The 22,263-nt window shown below is 32.3% G+C and overlaps 2 protein-coding genes across 4 annotated transcripts; both read right to left on the bottom strand.

The window, feature by feature from the left end:
* Positions 1–801: 801 nt before the first annotated feature.
* Positions 802–4,891, bottom strand: LOC108810473 (protein NSP-INTERACTING KINASE 3). Of its 2 annotated transcripts, none has more exons than XM_056989152.1 (11): positions 4,058–4,891; positions 3,504–3,633; positions 3,339–3,410; positions 3,115–3,258; positions 2,960–3,031; positions 2,819–2,878; positions 2,647–2,747; positions 2,430–2,567; positions 2,011–2,352; positions 1,539–1,930; positions 802–1,199 (listed from the first exon to the last, which is right to left on the bottom strand). In XM_056989152.1, exons 1-11 carry the CDS (start codon positions 4,161–4,163, stop codon positions 858–860), a joined length of 1,899 nt encoding a protein of 632 aa, XP_056845132.1. In that variant the 5' UTR covers positions 4,164–4,891; the 3' UTR covers positions 802–857. The 2 variants fall into 2 exon arrangements, with proteins under 2 accessions (XP_056845132.1, XP_018438082.2); XM_018582580.2 differs by having other exon boundaries at positions 2,430–2,576; positions 4,058–4,857.
* A 9,463-nt stretch (positions 4,892–14,354) lies between these two features.
* On the bottom strand, positions 14,355–20,662 carry LOC108806137 (uncharacterized). 2 transcript variants are annotated; one of them, XM_018578170.2, is made up of 24 exons: positions 20,165–20,655; positions 19,991–20,062; positions 19,865–19,908; positions 19,669–19,780; positions 19,512–19,583; positions 19,328–19,390; positions 19,131–19,208; positions 18,929–19,021; positions 18,706–18,825; positions 18,501–18,584; positions 17,513–17,716; positions 17,360–17,407; positions 16,993–17,232; positions 16,813–16,919; positions 16,367–16,611; positions 16,189–16,257; positions 16,029–16,093; positions 15,755–15,924; positions 15,598–15,676; positions 15,255–15,498; positions 15,135–15,180; positions 14,897–15,005; positions 14,758–14,820; positions 14,355–14,571 (listed from the first exon to the last, which is right to left on the bottom strand). In XM_018578170.2, exons 1-24 carry the CDS (start codon positions 20,495–20,497, stop codon positions 14,491–14,493), a joined length of 2,841 nt encoding a protein of 946 aa, XP_018433672.1. In that variant the 5' UTR covers positions 20,498–20,655; the 3' UTR covers positions 14,355–14,490. The 2 variants fall into 2 exon arrangements, 1 of the variants encoding a protein (XP_018433672.1); XR_001942520.2 differs by lacking the exons at positions 14,355–14,571; positions 14,758–14,820; positions 14,897–15,005; ... (4 more) ...; positions 16,029–16,093; positions 16,189–16,257 and having other exon boundaries at positions 16,471–16,611; positions 16,993–17,137; positions 20,165–20,662.
* Positions 20,663–22,263: the final 1,601 nt, after the last annotated feature.

Genomic DNA, 22,263 nt, shown 5'->3' with positions numbered 1-22,263 from the left:
TCCTTTATCATCGCCATTAATTTTTTGAATGTGGAATGCTGCATCATGTTTTCATTGTCAAGATAAGCGCTTTTATTTCTAAGTGTATATCGTTGATTTCTTGATCCATCAATTGGTTTTGTCAGAGACATCCTTTCAGACCTTTTTACGTCCACTAAAAATCAATGTGAAAGCTCAAGAACCATCCACAAAATATATATTCTGCAAGTCCAACGGGTTAGTTACTTGGTTAATGTTATGTCTCGTGCACATTATTAGCTGGTTAGTATATGTATTTTCACTAAAACTATAATTTTTATGATATAAGTTATGTTAAAATATTGGGTGAGTTCAAAATGCATGATTATCAGAAAACTATCTACAAACTCTTAAATTAAGTGTTAATATATATGGAGTAAAGATGAAAATAAGAAGATGTGAAATAATTTATAAACTTTTGAAAAATGTGTTTACTTTGGTAAATTTTGGTGCATTAGTTGTTTGATGAGATGAGAGTTTATTTTACTTTATTAATATATAAATAGATAGATAATTTGATTTTCTTTAAGAATGTACAAGCTGTTTCAGATTTTGATACCTTTATTATATATATTGAACAGCAAATTAAATTCTAGATTTTTATGATCAGTTAAATTATATTTAATTTATATTTAAAACTACTGTAGTATTTTTTCAAATAATGATTTTTAGTCTCCACATTTTTTAGCTTAAACAATTATATTACAGAAGATAAAAAATATTATTTTTACAGAAAACTAGTAAATTACACTCAACTCCACAACTATAAAACCATTTTTTAAGAAAAAATAAATAAAAACAAACCCAAGAAAAGAAAAGCGAATGATAATTAGTCTTGTTCATCGAGGACCAGAGAGCTCAATGGCTTCCACGACAAGTGACGATTCCTGGATGTAATCGGAGTAATATCTTACACGCGGCGATGAACTCACCATCCCCGACGGCAACGGAGGAGGCAGCGACTTCGCCCCACCGTTCTGCGAAGCTTCCCATCTCTCAGCCAAACCATCACCTTCAAGCATTTTCATAACTTCCGACATTTTAGGTCGGTTAGATGGATTGAACTGAGTGCAAAGCAGAGCAACTTGAACTATTTCTTCAAGCTCCACTCTATCGAACTTGTCGCTAAGATCTTTGTCTATTAACTGCTTTAGTTTCCCTTCTTGATGCAGCTTCTTCACCTGCCATGTTTTAACAAGCCTCTCATTTCTCAGACCAATAAATCAAATCAAACCAAACCAAACCGAATTAAAATTCATTCTTTCTTTGGTTTGACTTACAAACCAATCCAAACTTGAACCGGTATATTAAACAGAACAGAGTTTAAACCAAGTCAAAAATACACAAACGAAATTAAACCAATACCGAGATTAACCTAAACCGACTCTGAATCTAAATCATGTCGATTTTGTTTTGGTTTCAAGTTTTTTTATCGAGCAAGATAGAACCGAACCAAACCAGAATTACGACCAAAACCTACCTCCAAAGATTCTAGGAAGTGAAGCAAGAAACAGACTTACCCAATCGAGCATGACCCCTTTCTGGTGCGAGGATCGACCAAAGTCGAGAGCTTTCTGACCCGTGATGAGCTCAAGAAGCAGTATACCAAATCCAAAGACATCAGTCTTCTCCGAGGACTGACCAGTGGACAAGTACTCAGGTGCAATGTGGCCTACGGTTCCACGGACCGCGGTCGTGACATGTGACTCTCTATGGTCCAGAAGCTTGGCTAACCCGAAATCACCAACAACCGCCTCAAAGTCCTCATCCAATAGAATGTTAGCTGCTTTCACATCACGGTGTATAATCTTCGGGTCACACTGCTCATGGAGGTACACTAGTCCCCTCGCCGTACCAACCGCTATCTTCTTCCTCCTCGACCAGTCTAACGCTGGTTCTCCTCGGATATGATCTAACCAAAAAGTTGCAGCAAACTTTAAAAATATCGAAAAAGAGCGGGAAAAAACGGTTTTGGAAACTGCTTTTTTTTACCTTTTAACCGTGAAGCGACGCTTCCGTTAGGCATGTAAGGGTAGACCAAGATTCTCTCATTGTTGCTACTACAGAAACCTCGAAGCCTGAGGAGATTGCGATGAAGAGCGAGACTTATAGTCTCTACTTCTGTCTGAAACTGTACTTCCCCGCCTGCGATGTTACAGTCTTTGAGACGCTTTACAGCCACCAAAGATCCGTCGCTCAAGTGTCCTTTGTACACAATCCCGTATCCGCCTTGCCCGAGAATGTTCTTCGAGTGGAAATGATTGGTTGCGGATCTGAGCTCCTTGAATGTGTACCTCTTCAAGTGTCCTAAGCTCACCTCTAGATCATATTGTTCTGCCAGTATAAAAGATTGGGAATGTTGTAAGAAGAAAAAAAAAAGCAAAGCAGAGAAAATTTTCAAGATAACTAACCGTTAACGTCGAAAAATATTTGCTTGTTGCGTCGATATCTCCACCAGAGAAACATTCCACTGGTGAAGATAACAAAAAATGCAGCGCTGAAGCTCGCTGCGAATGCAACGGCTACATGATGGCTATTGGTATGAGTTCCTGATTCATCTAAAAAAAATAGAAAGTTAAGCTAAAAGCTGTATTGACGGATAAGTGAAATGGTTAATAATAATAAAACCTGATGGAAGATCTTGTGGAAGGGTGAGAGGCTCGGGGAGAACAGCAGAACAGTTGTTTGCAACAGCTTTTGGGCCACAGATTAATGCGTTTCCGATTACCCTGTCCAAGAAACAGAACAAAACTTAGTTTCGCCTCAACGGAAAAAAATTAAAGTAGTTGGTAAAGATTACTTGAAAGTTCTGGCAGACACTTTTGGAAGCGAACCGCTAAGATTGTTATACGAAATATCGCTGCACATTAAAGAATCAAATAAGTTGGTAAGATTGTATTTGGTTCGGGCATGAGGCAAACAAAGTGTAAAGGACATATACACTAGAGTAAGTCCCTGGATCTTGGACAGAGACTGGGGGCAAGTTCCTGAAAGACTGTTATTGTTCAACCGCCTGAACAAGAAAGGAGTAAAAGACAGTGAGACTTGAAACTGGAGGAGCTTCATAAACATGCAACAAAAAGAAGGAACACTCACAAGTAATTCAAGTTGTTGAGTTGTCCAAGTGAGGCAGGTATCTCCCCGGTGAATGAATTGTTGGAAAGATCAAGTGTCTGAAGCTTCTCCAACTTCCCTATCGTATCAGGAATTGGACCAGAGATTGCATTGTTTTGCAACAATCTACATCACAATTCTTAAACTCAATAAAAATAAATAAAAAATTTACAGAACAAGAATCAAACATAGTAAAGAATCTTTACACAGATTGTAGATAGGTGAGGTTTCCGATTCTAGGAGACAATGTACCCGACAAGCTTTGGCTAGGAAGTCCCCTGTTTCATTAAGCAAACACGACATAAAGTCTCAGATATTCTATTTGGTTTCTTTTATTCTGGTGTGTGCTATAGAGAAAAGAGAAGACTCACAGTGCAGAGACATAGCCATCAGTGCAAGTGACCATTCTCCAGCTACAAGGATCAACTGAATTCACATCCCAATTCTCAAGTACATTGTACGGATCATTCAATTCACTCTTTATAGCCACCAAAGCCGTCACTGCTCATTTCAGACCAAACAAATAAAAAAACAAGAAAATTCAGATTAAGATAACAAAATCTAGCCTCAAAACTCTTCTGAATTCTCTTTTTGCTAAAAGTTGGATCTTTATATTGAAATAGAAAATTAAAAAAAAAAACCATAAATCTTTCATCCAAGAAATAAGTAAAACTTTGAGCTGGTATTGGTGAAAGCATTTAAAGCTGATATTTATTTTATCCAATAAATACAAAAAAATAACACAATCCACACAAAACATTCGCCAGAATTTTCGCAAAAACGAAAAGAAACATAGACAAACAAAGATGATAAATTGCTCAGAGAAACTCCAATCTGAAGTACTATGTTTGCGACAAATTAAAAATCAACTTAAATTTTTTCTTTTCTTTCAGAAACTGAGATGGCTCCAAAGAAGAAGACTGACCTTCATAGTTAACACCAGTAGGAGAAAGTGTAGCAGTAGTAACATCAAGGAACCATACCAAAACCAGTAACCATAATCTCCAAAACACCAATCTTACACCTTCCATGGCAATATTCCCTCTTTAAGCAAATCAACTTTTCTATCTGAAAAAACAAGTTCTCAGAAAACCCACAAACTCATCTCTCTCTCCCCCCTCAAATGTGAATGAAAGACTTTGCCTTTGTCTCTCCTATCTTTCTATCTTCTACTTCCCCTGTCTTTTTCAGACACAGAAAGTACCTTTGAGCAATCTTTTTCAAGCAATGGACCTCTTTCTTTCTAAATACAAATCGAATGCGAGTGAAAGGAGTTAAAGGAGAAGACCCACAAGAAAAAAATGACGCCTTGTTAAGATACCCAGCTCAGAAAGAGAATTTTTGGATGAAGCATTAAGAGAATGAGTGCTCGTAGATAGAAGAGAGAAAGAAAGAGAGAGAAAGAGTAAGAATATAAAAAAAGAAAGTAAGAAGAGAATTATCCCGAGAAACAAAGCAAACCAAACCACCAAAATGCCCTGAAAGTCTGAGAATTTTTTTCTAGAGATCTGAAAAAAGGAATGCACAAAAAATAAGCACTTGACTGATACTGTTTTGGTTTTTATTATTTTAATCGTTCCCTTTCTTGGGTAATTATTGAGTAGTTAATCTCTACAACATTCTAATTTTCAAGTAGTTTTCCTTCGATTCCACACCACCATTACCTAATCACCTAATATTATTTGCCTTCTCTCACTACTACAGACCACCAAATTAAAAATGACAGAATAAAAAAAAAAGAAAGGGAATTAAAAAGTCATCAAAAAGGGACCAAACGAGCAAACACCCAAATGAAAATGCCAAAAAACACACACAGAAAGATACTGACAGAATAACAAGAAAAGAAGAGACTCTCTGTTTTTCTCCTCTTTTTAAGTCTACACTCTTTTTGAAAATTATATTAGTAAGAAGAGAAAAAAATAGTGTAATTATATGTTTCATGATTTCAGTTTGAATTGTTTGCACTTTTGCTTCCGGGCAGATTTTTCAAGGATACATTTTAATATACAAAATTCTGATTGGACTGAAAGGATGGGTCACAGAGAAAGAAAGATCAAAAGAAAAACATAAACATAAGATTTTTATCTGCTTTTTAGAAAAGTTACCGAGTGAAAAAAAAGAAAGAAAGAAAAAAAGAAGTCCTTTTTGTTGGGCAGATCACGTTCATGGCCTGTCTGTCTCTTATCTTGTTGGCTTTTTCTAGCTTCAATTATTTTATCCCTTTTTCAGTTTTATCACATCAATGATCAAAATAACACACAAAGAAAAAACCAACAAAATAAATTTTATTAAAAAGTTAGAAACACTTTCACAATTATTTTATAAATATATACATGTAAAATAATTATTTATCTAAAGAACAAAAAATAAAATATATTTTGAAATTTTTATTTTTATCAAATTCTTTTTCATAATATTTTTTCAAATTTTATTTTGAAATCTAGACATTATTTTGATTCTGTTTATAAAATTAGTTTTAAAAGTTCCAAAACCTCACTTCTCATATCTGAACTCTGAAACTAAATTAGTTAATTCTAAGAATATATTAGATTTTGATCTGCACTTATAAAGTACGAGATAATTATGTTAAATAGGTATCAAAAATAATTTACATTTGGTGTTTGAAGTTTATGATTGAGAAAATTTTATTTTTAATCTTAAATATTTTTAGTGTGCACCAGTGTTTTCATATCTAACCTAGACTAGCAGTCGAACCGGTAACTCTGGTTATCCGCGCAAGCTCACTTCTCAAATCTAAACTCTAAATCTAAACTAGTTAACTTAAATAGTATAATTGCCTATTTAACTTTTTAATTAAACAATATGATCATTTTGACTCTTATGTCTTATATTTATAATCAAAACTTGGTAGTACTATCTTAGAGAATTTATTTATGTTGTATATAAAAATAACCTATTTTCTATTATTTACAAGCCTAGAATATTTCCAATATAAAATTTTACATTTTTTCTAAAATAGAGTAACTCAATAATGAAATTGAGTTTTATTTTAATTTTATTCCTTTTTAAAGTGAAAAATAGAATAGTAATCAAAAATAAAATTATTATTTCATTGATGAAGTAAACTCATTTTACACTTCATTATGGAGTTAAAAATAGAATAGGATTGGAACACTTATTAGTTCAAATTATATTTTAGAGTGAATTATAGAGTGGGTTGGAGATACTAGTTTTGATGTACAAAACATTGCATACAAAATCTTCAATTTACATTTTCAGTTCAAAAAAAATAATTCAATTTAAATTTTCGTTGTAGGATACTTTTCAACTGCATTGTTAAGAATTGATATTGTTGATTTGAGAGTTTTTACTTTTCAGTTGTAACTTAAGATTTATTTTATGAAATATTGTTAAATAAGAAAGAGATTTCATAGAGAGTTTTCATATTATAACATATAAGATATTTTTATATTTATAATTAATTTTAAAAGGTTTGAAAAAAATTATTATGTGATATTTTGTAATATATTTTGTAATTAGTTGAATAATTTTAAATATATATATTTTACTGAAACTTTTTAAATAAAAGGTAATTTTATTAATAATTTTATTGGCTTAAAATATAATACATTTTTACAAGAGAGAGTAATTTAACCACACATGAATGGTTAATCTTTGTTCAAAAAAAAAAGAATGGTTAATCTATTTGGCGCTGATGATAGATCTCTAAGAGACTGATCGGTTGGACTTCAGCTTACCGGATACCCCTAGGTTATCAAGGAAAAAGAGAGAGTGTGTTTTAGGTTCCATGTTGGAAGCCTCAAACATAATACGTATATGGTTGGATAAGAAAATACCAGTTTCAGTTATTCATTTAGTGAAATTTATTTTAGTTTGAGATATCATTTGTGATTTTTTTTAAAAAATCATGTTGCTTGCAATATCTGAATACGTAGACACTGTACTATACGAAAAAATCTGAACATTCCCGCACAAACTAAATGTCGCCAGTAGGTGCGTAGTCACATACAATTAAAAGTAGAACACCAAATTTTCATACAAAAAAGTAGGAGGTACTTCACCAAATCAGCTAATTGTATGAAAGTAGTGCATGTTCAATGTTTAGATTAGAAAACTGTCCCACAAGTGTTTGGGTAGGTGAGCTCACTAACTAATCTCTCTCTTAATTCCCACCTAAACTATTATCTTTGAACTGTTTAACTGCCTCTCAATCTTTTTTTTTAACTGAACTTTTTTCTCCTCCATTGTTTCCGGTTTGTCTACTGCCTTCCGATCTTCTAATAATTCTTGTAGTGTGGATGCCTCAAGATTCTTTACTGCGAAAACGGGTAACTATATTCATGCTGACATATGGAATTTTTAAATTCCCTGTATAAAGTCTTGCTGTTTGGTAAAATGATAAGTTTTATTTTATTTTCTGTAATATGTTTATGACAAATAAATAAGGATGCTATGAAGTTCTTTTTGAACGAGCAGCAGAAATAGCAGATTGGTTGGACATGAGACTAGAGAGAAAAGAGATTTGTCGACAAAAAAAAGAAAGAAAAGAGATAAAGCAACGGATTCGATTAGGGAAGTCTAATACGCATGGTATAAACTATAAACTAATGTGCCTTAAGCCAATAAACAAGCAAACAAGACGAAGCCGGAAGGCGTTTAGTTTTTGAAAAAAAAGAAGGCGAATGCGTATTAGGTCACCAGTTTTTAATTAATTGAAATATACTTCGAATGGTGAGAATATTTGAGAAATTTCCCAAGTCACGAGAAGGCTTAAGGTATATTTGTCGCATTGGGAAAACTCAAATATTCTTTTTAATAATTTATAATATATACAGAATAAAATGCAAGTTTTTTAAAAAAAAAATTGGGCAAGCTTTACTTGGATAGATAAACCAGAGTTTTCACTCCATACAGGAAAACAAAATGCAATTTTTTTTTCTCATTCAATTTATTCCCATCATGCAAATGACCGTGAATATGGGCATTTGAGTATTTATTCAGGTTAAGCTAGAATCTATTCGATTTCAGGGTAAAATATTTTAGCTTTATTCGGATATTTATAAATTTGGTTTGAATTCGATTTAAATCTTTGCAGGTTCGTATTTGGATAGGCCGTTTAAAATTATTGTTAAAATTTTTAAATTTATATGTATTTTAAATTTTTCAAAATCTAAAAATAAAAACAATATCTAAATATATATATATATATATATATATATGAGTAATATATGCCAAAAATAGATAAACCTAACATAAAAATTAGTTTAAATTGAATAATTAGATGGAGAATCAATATATATTTTAAGTAATTTGGTGTTTTTAATATTGTTTAATCACTTTAGATATTTACTTTTGGCTATTTCAATATATCTTTCAAGTATTTTAGTCAATTTCTAATATTCTATACACTTTAGATATTTTAGATATTAAATATAAAAATTTAATATATTAAATTATATAAATATGATTCGGATATATTTAAATATCTAAAATATTTTGGTTCGGAGTAGATTAGGTACCAATTTTTTAGATACCAAAAATTTGAAACTGTTTGGATATTTAATATATTTTGATTCGGATTGATACTGCTTTTTCCATTCGGTTGGATTTTTTTGCACAGCACTAACTGTGAACTTGTGATTGCGATAAACTGATAAGAGAGGTGGAAACTCCGAGCAATTAGTACAAAATTCAAAAAATCCAGTAAGTAACTAACTAAAACAAAAATTACTGGCTTAGGCCCCATTTAGAATTCATCTATTCAAGTATGGATTTTTAAGTTAAAGCCATATTGAGTATGGGTTCAGCCAGAATAACAATATAAAATTTGAGACAGTCTATTAAAGAGTAATATACTACAATAGCACTAATTGCTACTAACTGCTTTTTAAGTAACAAATCAAGAAAAAATTCACAAAATAGCATTTATTAAAACTATATATTTGTTTAGTGATTATGATTTAAGACTATCTAAGAAATAAGATTAGGATAATTGTTTAAAGTTAAGAGTAATTTAGTTTTTTCACCTTTTAGTTAAAGCTATTTAGATTTTTTGTGTGCTATTTTGTCATAGTTTTTTTTATCTATAAGATTTGCTTTTACTTATATATGGTCAACATATTGTAATTTTTAATAAAACAATATATTAATATATTTTATTATTCTAACAAATTTGTTACAATTTTGAGAAGTCAATTTATAATCAGATAAATTTACTATCTTGTTAAGTATTAGTCTAAGAATTTTTACTTTAATTCATTAGTTTAGAAACTAAGTTTTACGGAATGAAATGAGAAACATATATGTGGTAAAGAAACATTTCGAAACGTGTAAACATAATTTTTGAAGAAGTTCTAAATATTTAGAAACATCTATATATATGTGACACCTTTGAATTCATTTGTCTTTCTTTGTTTGGTTTATCTAACTGAAAATTTTAATTAATGTAAGTGTTATTTCTCTTTGTAGATTACATAAACTACTTTTCGATCAAAAAGTAGAAAACCTAGCATGTTGTCGTTTGATAAAACAGTGAAACCAATTTTCCCATTTTTATGACATATACGGAAATGGCAACAAATAATGAAATTTATACAATTAAAATATAAAATTCCTGTTTTCCTTTAATAAAAATGTCAATTTTTCATAAATACCCCTAAATTTACAAAGAAATAATTCTCTAATGACAATCTTAGCTTTTGTTTTTTGGACATAAAAGTATACATACACACTAATTTAATAAATTACATCTATGACCCATTAAAAAGATCATTCAATCAATCATAAATTTAATTTTATTTAAACCTATTGTATGCTTCTAAACAAAATAAATAAATTATTTACATTAAAATTGTAATAGTATTGATCATTACAAACAGTATAAACTAAAATGCATAATAAAAATACAATGCATTTACTTTATATGCCAAATGAAATAGTTTATTCAGTTTTATGTATTACTTAAATTATATGAGAGATATAATGAATTTTTTAAAAAGTATTATAAGATTTTTCTGGGTCAACCTCGGTTCACGGGTTAATGACATGGTTTCGGGTTTTATCGGATTTTTAATTAATAGTTTAATTAAATCTAAATTTTGTAGAAACATATCAGTTGGTCAGATGTCTGTTAGAATGCTACATAAAGAAAAAAACCAGTACAAATTATATATGGCCTCCAGTTTACTGGTTCGACTACAAATCCTAGTCAGATATAAAAACATTGCTTATATCTCACTTCTTCTGTAAATCACATATGTACCACTAAAAGGAGTTAAATATTTTATAAAAATATAATGCTTTGCACCATTTAAATGTAGATGAACCCAATCAGTCCTCATCATTTGGTTTTGGTTCGAGCAAGATTTGATTGACGAATACAAATACTGTCCCATTTGTATAACACATATTTAGCTAGGTATTGGTTAACTGCGTAAAATACTATTGTTAGTATTGAATATTTGATTGAATAGCTATACAAATACTGTTCATACAAATATTGTATTGAATACTATTCATACAAACAAATATTTGCTAGGTAAATATTTATCCTTTGTTGAAAACCCGAAACTCAAACAGACTTAAACCGTATTTAGGGCTAGCAAATATTTATCCTTTGCTAGGTAAATATTTACGGCTAGCAAATATTTATGAAAAAAAGTATTTGAAAGAACAAATACTGTTCTTTCATAAATACACTGTACACATTGTATTGAATACTAGCTAGTATTTAACAATACTAGCTATAGACGTATATATGAGTAGCTATTTTACAACAATAGTATTCATATTCACTTTTTTTGAAAAGATCTAAGTAATCTGTGGTTTTCAAATGAATATCTCTCTTTTTTTGTAAAACCAGATAGATATAACCGATCTTATTGAAAGTGAGAAGTGACCTACTCTACCATATTAAAAGAAAACATTATTCAGAAGTTACCTTGGTGTAACCATTGCCACAATCTTCTATGATAACACCCGAAGGGAAGCGGTAAGAACCACTGTTAGATAACAAATTCAGATGTTCTTAATGAGGAGTGAAGTCGACAACCATCCATAAGCCCTCTCTATTTGTTTTTCTTTCTTTCAAATGTATTCCTTCTAAAGTGCTGTACCATCCCTGCCCCGAGAAAACCTCTTGTTCCTTCCAAGATCCATCCACAAAGCACCAACGGCCAGGGATTACCGGCAGGTTCACTTGTTGTGGCATAGTTGGTGGTACTTGTACCAATTGGGCTTCCTCCCAAAGTCGTGATTCTGTTACCGCAAGTTGAAGAGTGTCTCTTGGATCTACATCCAAATTGCTAAATACCTTATTATTTCTTGCTTTCCAGATATACCATAATGTCCAAGCGAATTGATGATCTTCTATTTCAGGACGTACTCGCCAAAATAGATAGTTCATATTCGTGAAAAGAGATTCAGTGGGAAAGACTATATCGTTAGAAGGGATCTGGGACAGTGCCCAAATCTGTCTCGCTGGAGGACATTCAAAAAACACATGGTTAATAGATTCCTCCGGAGCCCCACATCTGTCACAATACAAATCTCCTGATAGACCTCTCGCATTTAAATTTTTCCTCACTGAAATATATCCTGAAACCAGTTGCCAGAGAAAATGCTTAATCTTTGGCGAGCATCGAACTTTCCAGCAGTGCGCCTTTAGGATGTCCACATTTGGACCGAATACCTCTGGAGGTTTGGATATATCAGGGTATACTCTTTCCACCTGATATCCTGATTTAACCGTATATTTTCCATTTTGTGTAAAATGCCATCCATCTCTATCCCCCCGGATAAACCTACTCAGAGGTATACTCTCTATAACCTTTGCATTTTGGGGATCCACTAATTCCCGTATAACCTGTGAATTCCAAATTCGTAAATCTTGATCTATTAGTTGGTCAACCGTAAGATCAGGATTACTAGTAAGATTAGTAACTTGATTTTTGTTTGCTGGTCTCGGGCGAGTGGTTGGGAGCCAGAGATCATTCCATACTGATATGGATGACCCTGTTCCCACCATTTTAATTAGTCCTTTGCTAACCAGAGATCTAGCTGAGATAATACTCCGCCAGCCATATGACGGGGAATATGATTTAATTGGTTCCAGGGGTGAAGCATTCCTGAAATATCTTCCTTTGAAAACTCTAGAGAATAAAGTATCTGGTTTCTCTATAACACTTTTTTTAACACAAATGTGAACTTATCCAAACATTTTTTTTTGGTATAGAAGAGGCTTTTACTATATTTTGTGTAATATTTCTATTTCTCTTTACGATAAAAGTTTAATGTAAATTTTTAATTTTGTATATTCACTTATTGTTTATTTTTTTCTTATATTGTATATTTACTTATTCTATTTTTTTGTTTTTATATCAAATGATAATATTATGATATATGTTTAATGTAGTATTTCTATTTCTTATATTGTATGCTTGTTTTTCTTATAATGTTTTTTTTACTTATAAAAATATTTTGAAATAATAGAAATGTACAACTATACATTTTTAGATAGATGTTAATGTAATTTTTCCATTTCTTATATTGTTTATTTAATTATTATTTTCTTATATTGTGTATTTACTTATTATAATTGTTTGACATTTTATATCAAATCGTAATATTCTATTTACGATAGATGTTTAATGTGATATTTCTATTTCTTAATTGTATATTAATTTACTATTTTTTATTTTTTCTTAAATTGTATATTTACTAATTCTAATTTTCTTGCTTTATATTTTATGCTTATTTTCATTATATTGTATATTTACTTATAAAAATATTTGAAAATAATAAAAATGTAAACCGTAAAAATAGGTATGTAATGTAGTTTTTACATTTTTATATTGTATATTTACTTATTTTTACTTTTTCTTATATATTTTATATTTACTTATTCTAGTTGTTTTGCTTTTATATCAAATTTTAATATTATGATAGATGGTTAATGTAATATGTCTATTTCTTATATTTCATATTTAATTATTATTTATTTTACTACATATTTTCAGATATATGTTTGATGTAGTTTTTCTATTTCTTATATTAAAAATTTACTTATTTTTTATCTTGTATATGTACTTATTCTAATTTTATTTCTTTTATATCAAATTTTAATATTACGATAGATGTTTATGTAATATTTATATTTCTTATATTTTATATTTAATTATTATTCATTTTCTTTATATTTCATATTTACTTATTATTATTTTTTAATAGTGTCAGGTGGCATCTTTTGAAAAATATTACATTTATTTTTTTTCGGAAATAATTAAAATGTAAACTAACTGTAAAAAATGTAATACTACCATTTCTTATATTGTATATATTTTTATTCTAATTTTCGAATTTATTTATTCAACTTTTAAATACAAAATGGTAATAATACATCATGGACATTTTAATGTAATATTTCTTATATTATATTTTTTTAAAAAAAATAGTGACATGTGTTATCTTTTGAGAATTTTTTAAAGTTGATGTGGACGTTCTATGGAGCCTCAAAGATCCATTTTATTAGTAGGGATTTATATTTCTTATATTGAAAATTTACTTATTATTTTATTCTTTTATCTTGTATATGTACTTATCCTAATTTTATTTATTTTATATTAAATTTTAATATTATGATAGATGTTTATGTAATATTTAGTATTTCTTATATTTATATTTAATTATTAGTCATTTTCTTTATATTTCATATTTACTTTTTTTTAATAATGTCAGGTGGCATCGTTTGGAAAATATTACATTTAGTTTTTTTGGAAATAATAAAAAATGTAATACTACCATTTCTTATATTGTATATATTTTTATTCTAATTTTAAAATTTATTTATTCAACTTTTAAATATAAAATAATAATAATACATTATGGACATTTTAATGTAATATTTCTTATATTATATTCTTTAAAAATATAAAATAGTGATATGCGGTATCTTTTGGAAAATTTTTTAACGCTGATGTGGACTCTATATGGAATCTCAAAATCTCTTTTATTAGTAGGGATTGCACAAAGAATCAAGGTTTTAAGAAGGGATGACATCTATGCAATCTAAAGAAAACTTATACATTGAGAGGCATCGATCCTTTGGAAGAGTAAAATTAACATTACATATTTATATTGTGCCTGACGTAACATAAATAAGTAAATCAAATTATAGATAGGTATGATATATCAATGGTAAAGCCTACCACTACCATATGAAGTCGTAATACAATAATGTAGAGTGTACACATGAATGCATTCCAGGTTAACAGAAATACATTGTTGTTTTTCACAATATTCAAAGTTTTGTTTTGAATTTACCAGACAACGAAATCAAATTTGCAATACTCTTATTTATTACACTTGGACAGAAAAGGCTTACTTGACTCTTTGAGCAGCAAGATTGAGCAGTGTGCGAAAGAATTGAGGAGGGTACATTGGCGGCTGCTCTGCTAATGCCTTTGGATTTGTTTCCAATCCCATATAAAGAAAAAGAAAAGAATGTGTTTATCAGTTCAATGTTTCGTGAGCGTTTCACACGTTTTTCAAATTTGTAGATATACTTCCTAAAACAAATAGAAACCGAACTAACTGTAGGATGGATACTAATTGACAAAAAAAAAAGGATGGATACAAAAGTGTCACCTGTTGGATTAAGACAGTGGAAGGAGTCATTCCGGGAACTGTATTAACCTCTATTGCCATAACCTGCATAACGTCCTTGTTAGTACCCAGTTAACACTATGTAGAATAATGCAAAGTAGTTCGCATGGTCGGATCATACATCTCCAGTTTCAACGTGCACGAAAGCATCAATACGTGAAAACCCTTCTAACCCAAGAGTTTTCGCAATCAGCTCAATTCCTCGTTTGCATCTCTCTAATGCTTCCTTACTGAAATCACATATATAAAAACCATGTCTCATTTAAAATGATCTCTTCAGTGTTCATTGTTTTCTCAATCTACACTGTCCTAATAAGACCACAAAAGAGTTTCTAGAAAAAAACAGAGTGTAGACAAACCTCATGATTGTTGGTGGAGGCGGAGTAAGGTTTATGCCAGTGCCGCCTATTATAAAGACTAGTTAATTAACACTCTCATGATATTTATGGAGAAGAACAAAAAAAAATGGAGGTACATACCTTGGAACTTCTCCTCTAGTGACAATATATCGCCACTTTCCTTGACAGTAAGACTAGGACTTAGCGAACGCATCGACCCATGCTTACCTATTACGCCCACGGTTATCTCTACCCACCGCCTACTACCTTTCCATGATAGCTTCTCACTGGATTTAGATGAAACTATGACTTCATCTGTCTCAATAAATGGTTCAAAAATCAAGAGCTCTGGTGTAGGGTTTGGCATCTCAATCATTCCATGTGTCTACACACAAGTAAAGATAGGGAACTGCATTAGTCCTCTACTTTGTTCAGTGCAAGTCGTAAAGTTATAGTAATAGAATGACTATTTGTATATTTTTACCTTAGAAAAAGAGTTTGCTGGAATCCTTGGTAGACAATCTCTTAAAGCTTGTACATATACCGCAAGGTCTTCAGAGGAACTACAGAACAAAAAAAAAAAGGTATAAAGACAAAAAAAAGTTAACCATTGGTTAAAGACTTAATACAGGGTTTTTTACCATAATCTTGCAACACCAGTGGAGCAACCATCCCTTGCCGGTTTAACACATAGTGTCAGACACTTAAACTTGGTGATCAATTCATCCCAAATGTCTGGGATGCTCTCATGGATTATATCCTCCGTTCTCTTCACTTCATTACTTATTGTATGAACTCCAAACTCTGAAAGCTATTTATTACATGAAAACACACACATACAAAAAAAAGTAATTTGTTACTATATTAGTCACATCTATTTCAATATAGAAAGAGTATATTGGCTGGTTCGCATACATGACTAAGAGCCTTAGATGCCATAGCCTTGTCCATGCAAATCCTTGAAGCATGTACTCCTGAACCTTTTATATTAGAACAGAAGAGGGAAAAGTAATTTAATAGAGTGAAACATATGACATGTGAAGAATAAAAAACTGCATCAGAAGTTGCAAAGAACCTGTGTAAGGCACTCCTTCATTCTCCAATAAGGCCTGCATCGTACCATCTTCCCCAATTCCTCCATGAGCTACGATTCGAAATAAATAAAATCAAAACCACAAAAACACTTCAATAACGACTAAGTGCGAGTTGCATAGAGATAGGAAACATGGCAGTCTCTCGGTTGTAAGACTGACCTGAAAGGAAGACGGTTGCTTCAGATTTCTTGGCGAACTTGATCCAATCTTTCAACGAGAATCTCATGGGCACTTCGTCTGTTATATCGAACCCTGCAAACCAGCTTTGATTCTTCAAAGCATCCATAAGATCCTCCTTTACTTGCTGCTGCAGCAGAGACGTAAAACGAGCCCGATCAGGGTCAATTGCTTCCATGCACCCTGCAAGAACTTCCTCAATAGTGTGCCTTAGCACAACAGAGTAGCTGACAAGAAAGAAAAAAACCACTTGTGATGTGAAATGATAATAACTTTAAACTGAGAAAAAACTAAAATACTTGTATACATGCATGTGGAATGCCAAAAATTTTTGGGCATCGATACTGCTTTTGACGTTTCTATCTATATATAGACTATTGTAAATCTTATTTGTACATGGATCAGTTGATATCAGAGAATATACTTACGGTAATAACCAAACTTCTCTATTGTCCAAATCTGATTCTGTTTTGTCTGGAAATGCGCCGATTGAGTTGCTAAGTGATGAAGATAGCAAGCAAGGAGTTACCTTGAGCTGCAAACAACAAGATTACTTGAGTCATGGCAATGATTAAAACGACATAATGGTCATTTTATTTTCAGCTTACATCTCCAAATCTTTGCAAATTCATCCAGATATTTGTTCCACTGATGACTGAGACCTGCCGCTCTGAGGTGTCTCCTCCAAATAGGACAAACACTTTCTGGACGTCCCCGGAGGTTTCCATGGTTGTTGAACCTCGGAGTAGTTGGCTGGACTCATCATAATTATACCAAGAAAGCTGGGGATACCTTGAGGTAGCACGGTGAATGATTGTTCGTAAAATGTTTGAATGAGAAAATCCAACCTGAATGTGAGAGTAACAAGACAGGAATGTTCATGTCATTTGCATCAACGCAACTATACTTTAGGAGGAAACAAAGGAATAATACTATAACATAACACATGAAATGTTCCAATATATATTTGATTACCTTAGAAGCCTGCTGGAAGAACAAACTGGTCTGTTCCATGCCACTTATCTGTATAAGCAGTTGAGAAATCCATCCGAGTGTTACTTCTAAAACAACGTAGCAGCTACTGTTATATTCTATATAAGGCAAAAAAAAAAATTGCAATAGGCTAACCAGGTTGATGTCTGTGAATATAATATCCGCTGATCTTTTAAGCGTTTCGCTCGGAGATGATGCTAAATTTGAAGTGGGAGTCAAATACCATCCATCAAAGCGAGCAAAATCGCGTAGACTTAGCTTTTTGAACAGAATAGATGCCTCTTCACGTATGCTTTTGATAACATGGATAGGAAACCTTGGAGGAGTATGATATGTGACCTGTTTTTTTTTTTTTTTTTTAAGTAAAGACATTGTAAGGGGTGCACTAAGCTAGGCCTGGGCATTCGGATTACCGGTTCGGATCCGGGTCGGATGTTTCGGATTTCGGATATTTCGGAACTAGTGAAAATGGTACCGATCGGATAATTTAAAATTTCGGTTCGGATACGGTTCGGTACCTGTCGGATCCGGTTCGGATCCGGTTATATCCGAAGTAACCAAAAAATTAACAGATCCGATTAATATTTATAAATTTATTATATATATATATATATAGATATAAACTTTAAAATACATATATAAACACTATATGATGCATTGGTGTAGTGTCACGTGATGTGGTAAGTGTAGGATGAGGTTCATGGTTCGATTCGCTAGTGATGCATATTAAATTTTACATCTCGGATACCCGTACGGATCTCGGATTTTTCGGATACCCATACGGATCTTGGATTTCTCGGATACCCGTACGGATCTCGGATATACCCGGAACCGATCCGGTACCCGACCAATTTTAAAACCTCATCCGACCGGGTATTTTTCTAGAACCGAACCCGATCCGAGACCCGATTTTTTGGGTAATTACCGGTTCGGATCTTCGGATCCGGATAATTTGCCCAGGCCTACACTAAGCTACTAACATTTTACCAGACAAAAAAAAAGCTACTGACATTTGGAAGTCATGACAAATCGCTTAAATAACGGCTAATAAAATGAAAGGCCCAACATTTAGCTTTTTCTTGTAATTGCTAAATAATTGCAAGAATCATGTTACTTTGAATACCTGTTGTGTCGGCAGATACTTCCTCCGATAATCGAAGATGGCGTTTTCTTTCGTATCACCACTGCCGTGGAACTTAAGTTCCACCTGATTCATTCACAGAGGCATTTCGATCAGTAAGAAGTTAAACATGATAGTATTATAGAGTCATCCTATTCACTGGGCCCCAAGTTTTGTGGGCACAAGAAGTGAGACTGTGTGATAATACCTCAGAAGGTAAGAGCACAACAGGATGGCAATCAGAGCCAGAACCGACATCCAGGACGATGGCAGTAAACTCATATGCGTTTTCAATAAACACCTCAACAACTACTCTGTCGTCAATTCCCTGTCAGACAACACACATGAAAACAAACAAACCATAGCCTGTAAGGAAAGAGAGTTTTTCTATGTTCCTACTCGAATTGTCCAAGCATCAAAACAAGGGATACCTCTAGAATAAGTTCAGTAGCCTTCTTAATTGAGTCTTTTACACCAAAAGCAACCTTGACACCAATGCTAGATCCTGAGTTAGCTGGTTTTACCTGTAACAAAATGAAGTGATCAAAAAGAGAGACAAAAAATGAAGAGGAAATGGGATTATTTTGGCTTAACATTTTCTACAACCACGCCGAAAAATCACCGGATGCTTACCACGACTTTTCCAACCTCGAGGTCCAGCTGATTATCTGTAAACCATTGCGCTATTTCACTTTCGTCTACTTCAGTTCCCTGAGTGAACTTCTTATGTTAATACATAATATGAGAATTGATATCCTTAATTACGCATAGAATTTTTCAAAGTAGAACCTGAATGTAGATTAAGACGTGTTTTGAAGACAATTTATTACCTGAACCAAGTAGTTCGGTACTGACATGAACCCATACTCCTTGAGCGCCAACGAGGCTTCATACTGTAATTAGTTCACACAAATTATTAATCACAATTTTAAAGAACAAGGCAACTTAAGCCAAGTAATTAAAACATAAAATTGAATCTGTCTCTCGTTCATCAAAAATACTCATATTCTTTACCTTGTCAAAGGCTCGGCGGCATTCACGGGATGCCGTACCGACAAATGGAATGTTACGACTCTCCAACAGCTCCTGCTTAGCCATTAATCAAAATGTTATGTAAGGTTCTACTATAGAAAATAAAATTTATGAGGACCCCCGAAACAAAACAAAAAACCTGAATGCCACCATCTTCACCGAACCGACCATGAATTACTGGGAAGACAATGTCAACAGCTGAAACAAGATGCTCGGCCAGTTCTGATAACGAAGTAAATGCTTGTGCAAGACTACAACATGAAAAAGAAAAACAACAAAACAACAAAGTCACGTCACGAACGAGTTTGTAATATTATTACATATGCCCTCCTCACCTCTCGAGCTTGAAATCAAAATCTGCCGGAGTATTTGAGTACACCTGCAAGTTTTCAGCAAACAAAATCATTCCCATGAAGTACTTATCAAAAAAGCTAAAATTACAACGTAACTCAAAGCAAAACCTGAGCAGAGGATATTGCATAAGCGTTGAGATCAGGATCTATGTAATAGCAGCTGACGCTTATACCATTACCCTGATGAAACAAAACCATCCAACACAAAAATGAGAAAAAAAAGAAAGAAATATCAAATAACAGATGAGGACAAAAAGAGAATATTTAAATGATTTCAAGAACCTGAATATGATCAAGAACTGATCTAACAGAGTTTAGAGAAATCCCACGCTCTGCAGACGGACCTCCGCAAATGAGACCAACTCTCAGATTCCTACTACTCATCTTCTGCTTCTTCTCCTCTCCGTCCTCCACCACCTCTGCCTTAGTCATTGCTACGGTACCATGGAATCTTTTCTTCATCCCCAAAAACCTGCCTGCGACTTCTCTCCGAGTCTGATTAAGCTTCAGTGTCGTCGGTGAGGCCGTCACTAGTACTCTTTCAACATCGACTTCTCCTCCTCTTCTTATGCGGCTACTCATTGACAAGCTGACACCGATGGCCGTGGATGACATCTCGAAAGAGATTTTCTCAAAAAGTTTAATTCTTCCTTTACGATTTTTGTTTAGGTGATTTGCTCCTCGTACTTTGAACTGAAAAGACAGAGATAAACAGTTTTTTGAAAGCAAAACTCGTCGTAGCACGCGGGAGGCTTGCACGTGCCACTTAAAAAGTCTACTAGTGGATTATCTTGCAATGATCACTAACCACTAAGCCAGTCCTTTATGCCACTATGAGGCTATGAGCTATGCATTATTGCATTAGCCTTTTATTTATTAATAATAGGAATCCAAAAAATATTAAAGGATGTATCCTAATACTTTAATCTTAAAAAATTGTACTGGTTCTAGGACATTTTCAAAATGTCTACAAATATGTTTCCATTAAGTGTGTATTTGCATTATACAAATTGCATTGTCTTTTAAAAACATGTCAAAACATCTAAAAATTGTTTTTAATAATAATAATAATAATGATAATATTTCTTTTAATCTTAAAAATTACGGTAATTTTTAATAGGTTTATTAAGATGTCTAGAGATGAATCTTTTCATCATAAAAATACATAGGTTTCAAGAAGTTATCTTTTTTGTCTAAGATGTATCTTTTTCATTCTAAAACATCATAAAATTGTGAATCTTTTAAAAAAAAACATAAATTTTCAAGAGGTTATCTAAATGTCTAATGATGTGTTGTTTTTATGAGTTATTTTCTTGTTCATTATAGATATATATCATATACAAAGAATATTCACAACAATTTAAAGTATTTGAATCAATTTAGTTTCTAGGGTAATTTAATTATTTAATTATATTCTATATTTACGAAATTAAATATGTCTTAAATTTTAGTTTATCAAGGGAGATGTATATGTCTGCTTCTCTTCTTTCATTTGTCAAAATTTTTGAAGGTTAGTAAATGTTGTTAACATGGAATGACTGTGATTGAAAGCTAAGCGGTCAGCTCGAAACCACATTTTAGGAGAAAGTTGTTATCGTTTTCATCTCAACCTTGCACGATGGATAAAGTAGATCATCATCAAACCTTTATCTATCTATGTTCTTTTCTATTATATATGTATCTCTGCAACTACAGAACCTAATGTGTTTGTTTATTTGAAGAATAATTGTAGATTTATATTGTTAAGAAGTATATAAACCTGATAAATGTGTCAATCTCTTTAACTTTATACAAAGCCAAACAATATATTTTCTCATGAGAAAATCAGAAAAAAAGAAATTGGTATAAGAAAAACACCTCACGACACCAATTGGTTTGATTTTGGTGAGGAAAGCAATACATAACCATTTGTTTACATATTGCTTATACTAGTACATTTGAAAATATATATTTTTGGTGATTTTTGACACACTCTGCTGTGTCGGTAGCCCACGAGCCTTCTGTTACACACTTGAGCCGCAATGAGATTAATATCCTATGCTAAAACAAGGATTTTAGGTAACCAGCATAGACACCACTGCAGCTGCAGAGTAATGTCCATCGTTATTAACACTCGGTATGATAACTTCAGGCGACACTTGTTGCAAAAATTTGTTCAGCTTCTCTAAGGAAGCTTGTTTGCAACTGTGTGTAACTAGATATATTTTCAATTTGAAACTTGAAGGCATCCAAAAGGGCCCAAGGGTACAATGTGAATGTGGCTCTCCTCTTTCTTTTGTGTGAACGAGTACATGTCGTCCTTAGAGAAACTCAAACATTCAAGGAATAAATTTGAAGGATTAGTGTATATCTTCTGACATAGCTTACGTGCAACCTCCAAC

Source organism: Raphanus sativus, chromosome 6, assembly GCF_000801105.2.
Source record: "Raphanus sativus cultivar WK10039 chromosome 6, ASM80110v3, whole genome shotgun sequence".
Lineage (NCBI taxonomy): Eukaryota > Viridiplantae > Streptophyta > Magnoliopsida > Brassicales > Brassicaceae > Raphanus > Raphanus sativus.
Note: the sequence above shows the minus strand (reverse complement) of the source record. Positions and strands in the feature narration are given on the sequence as shown.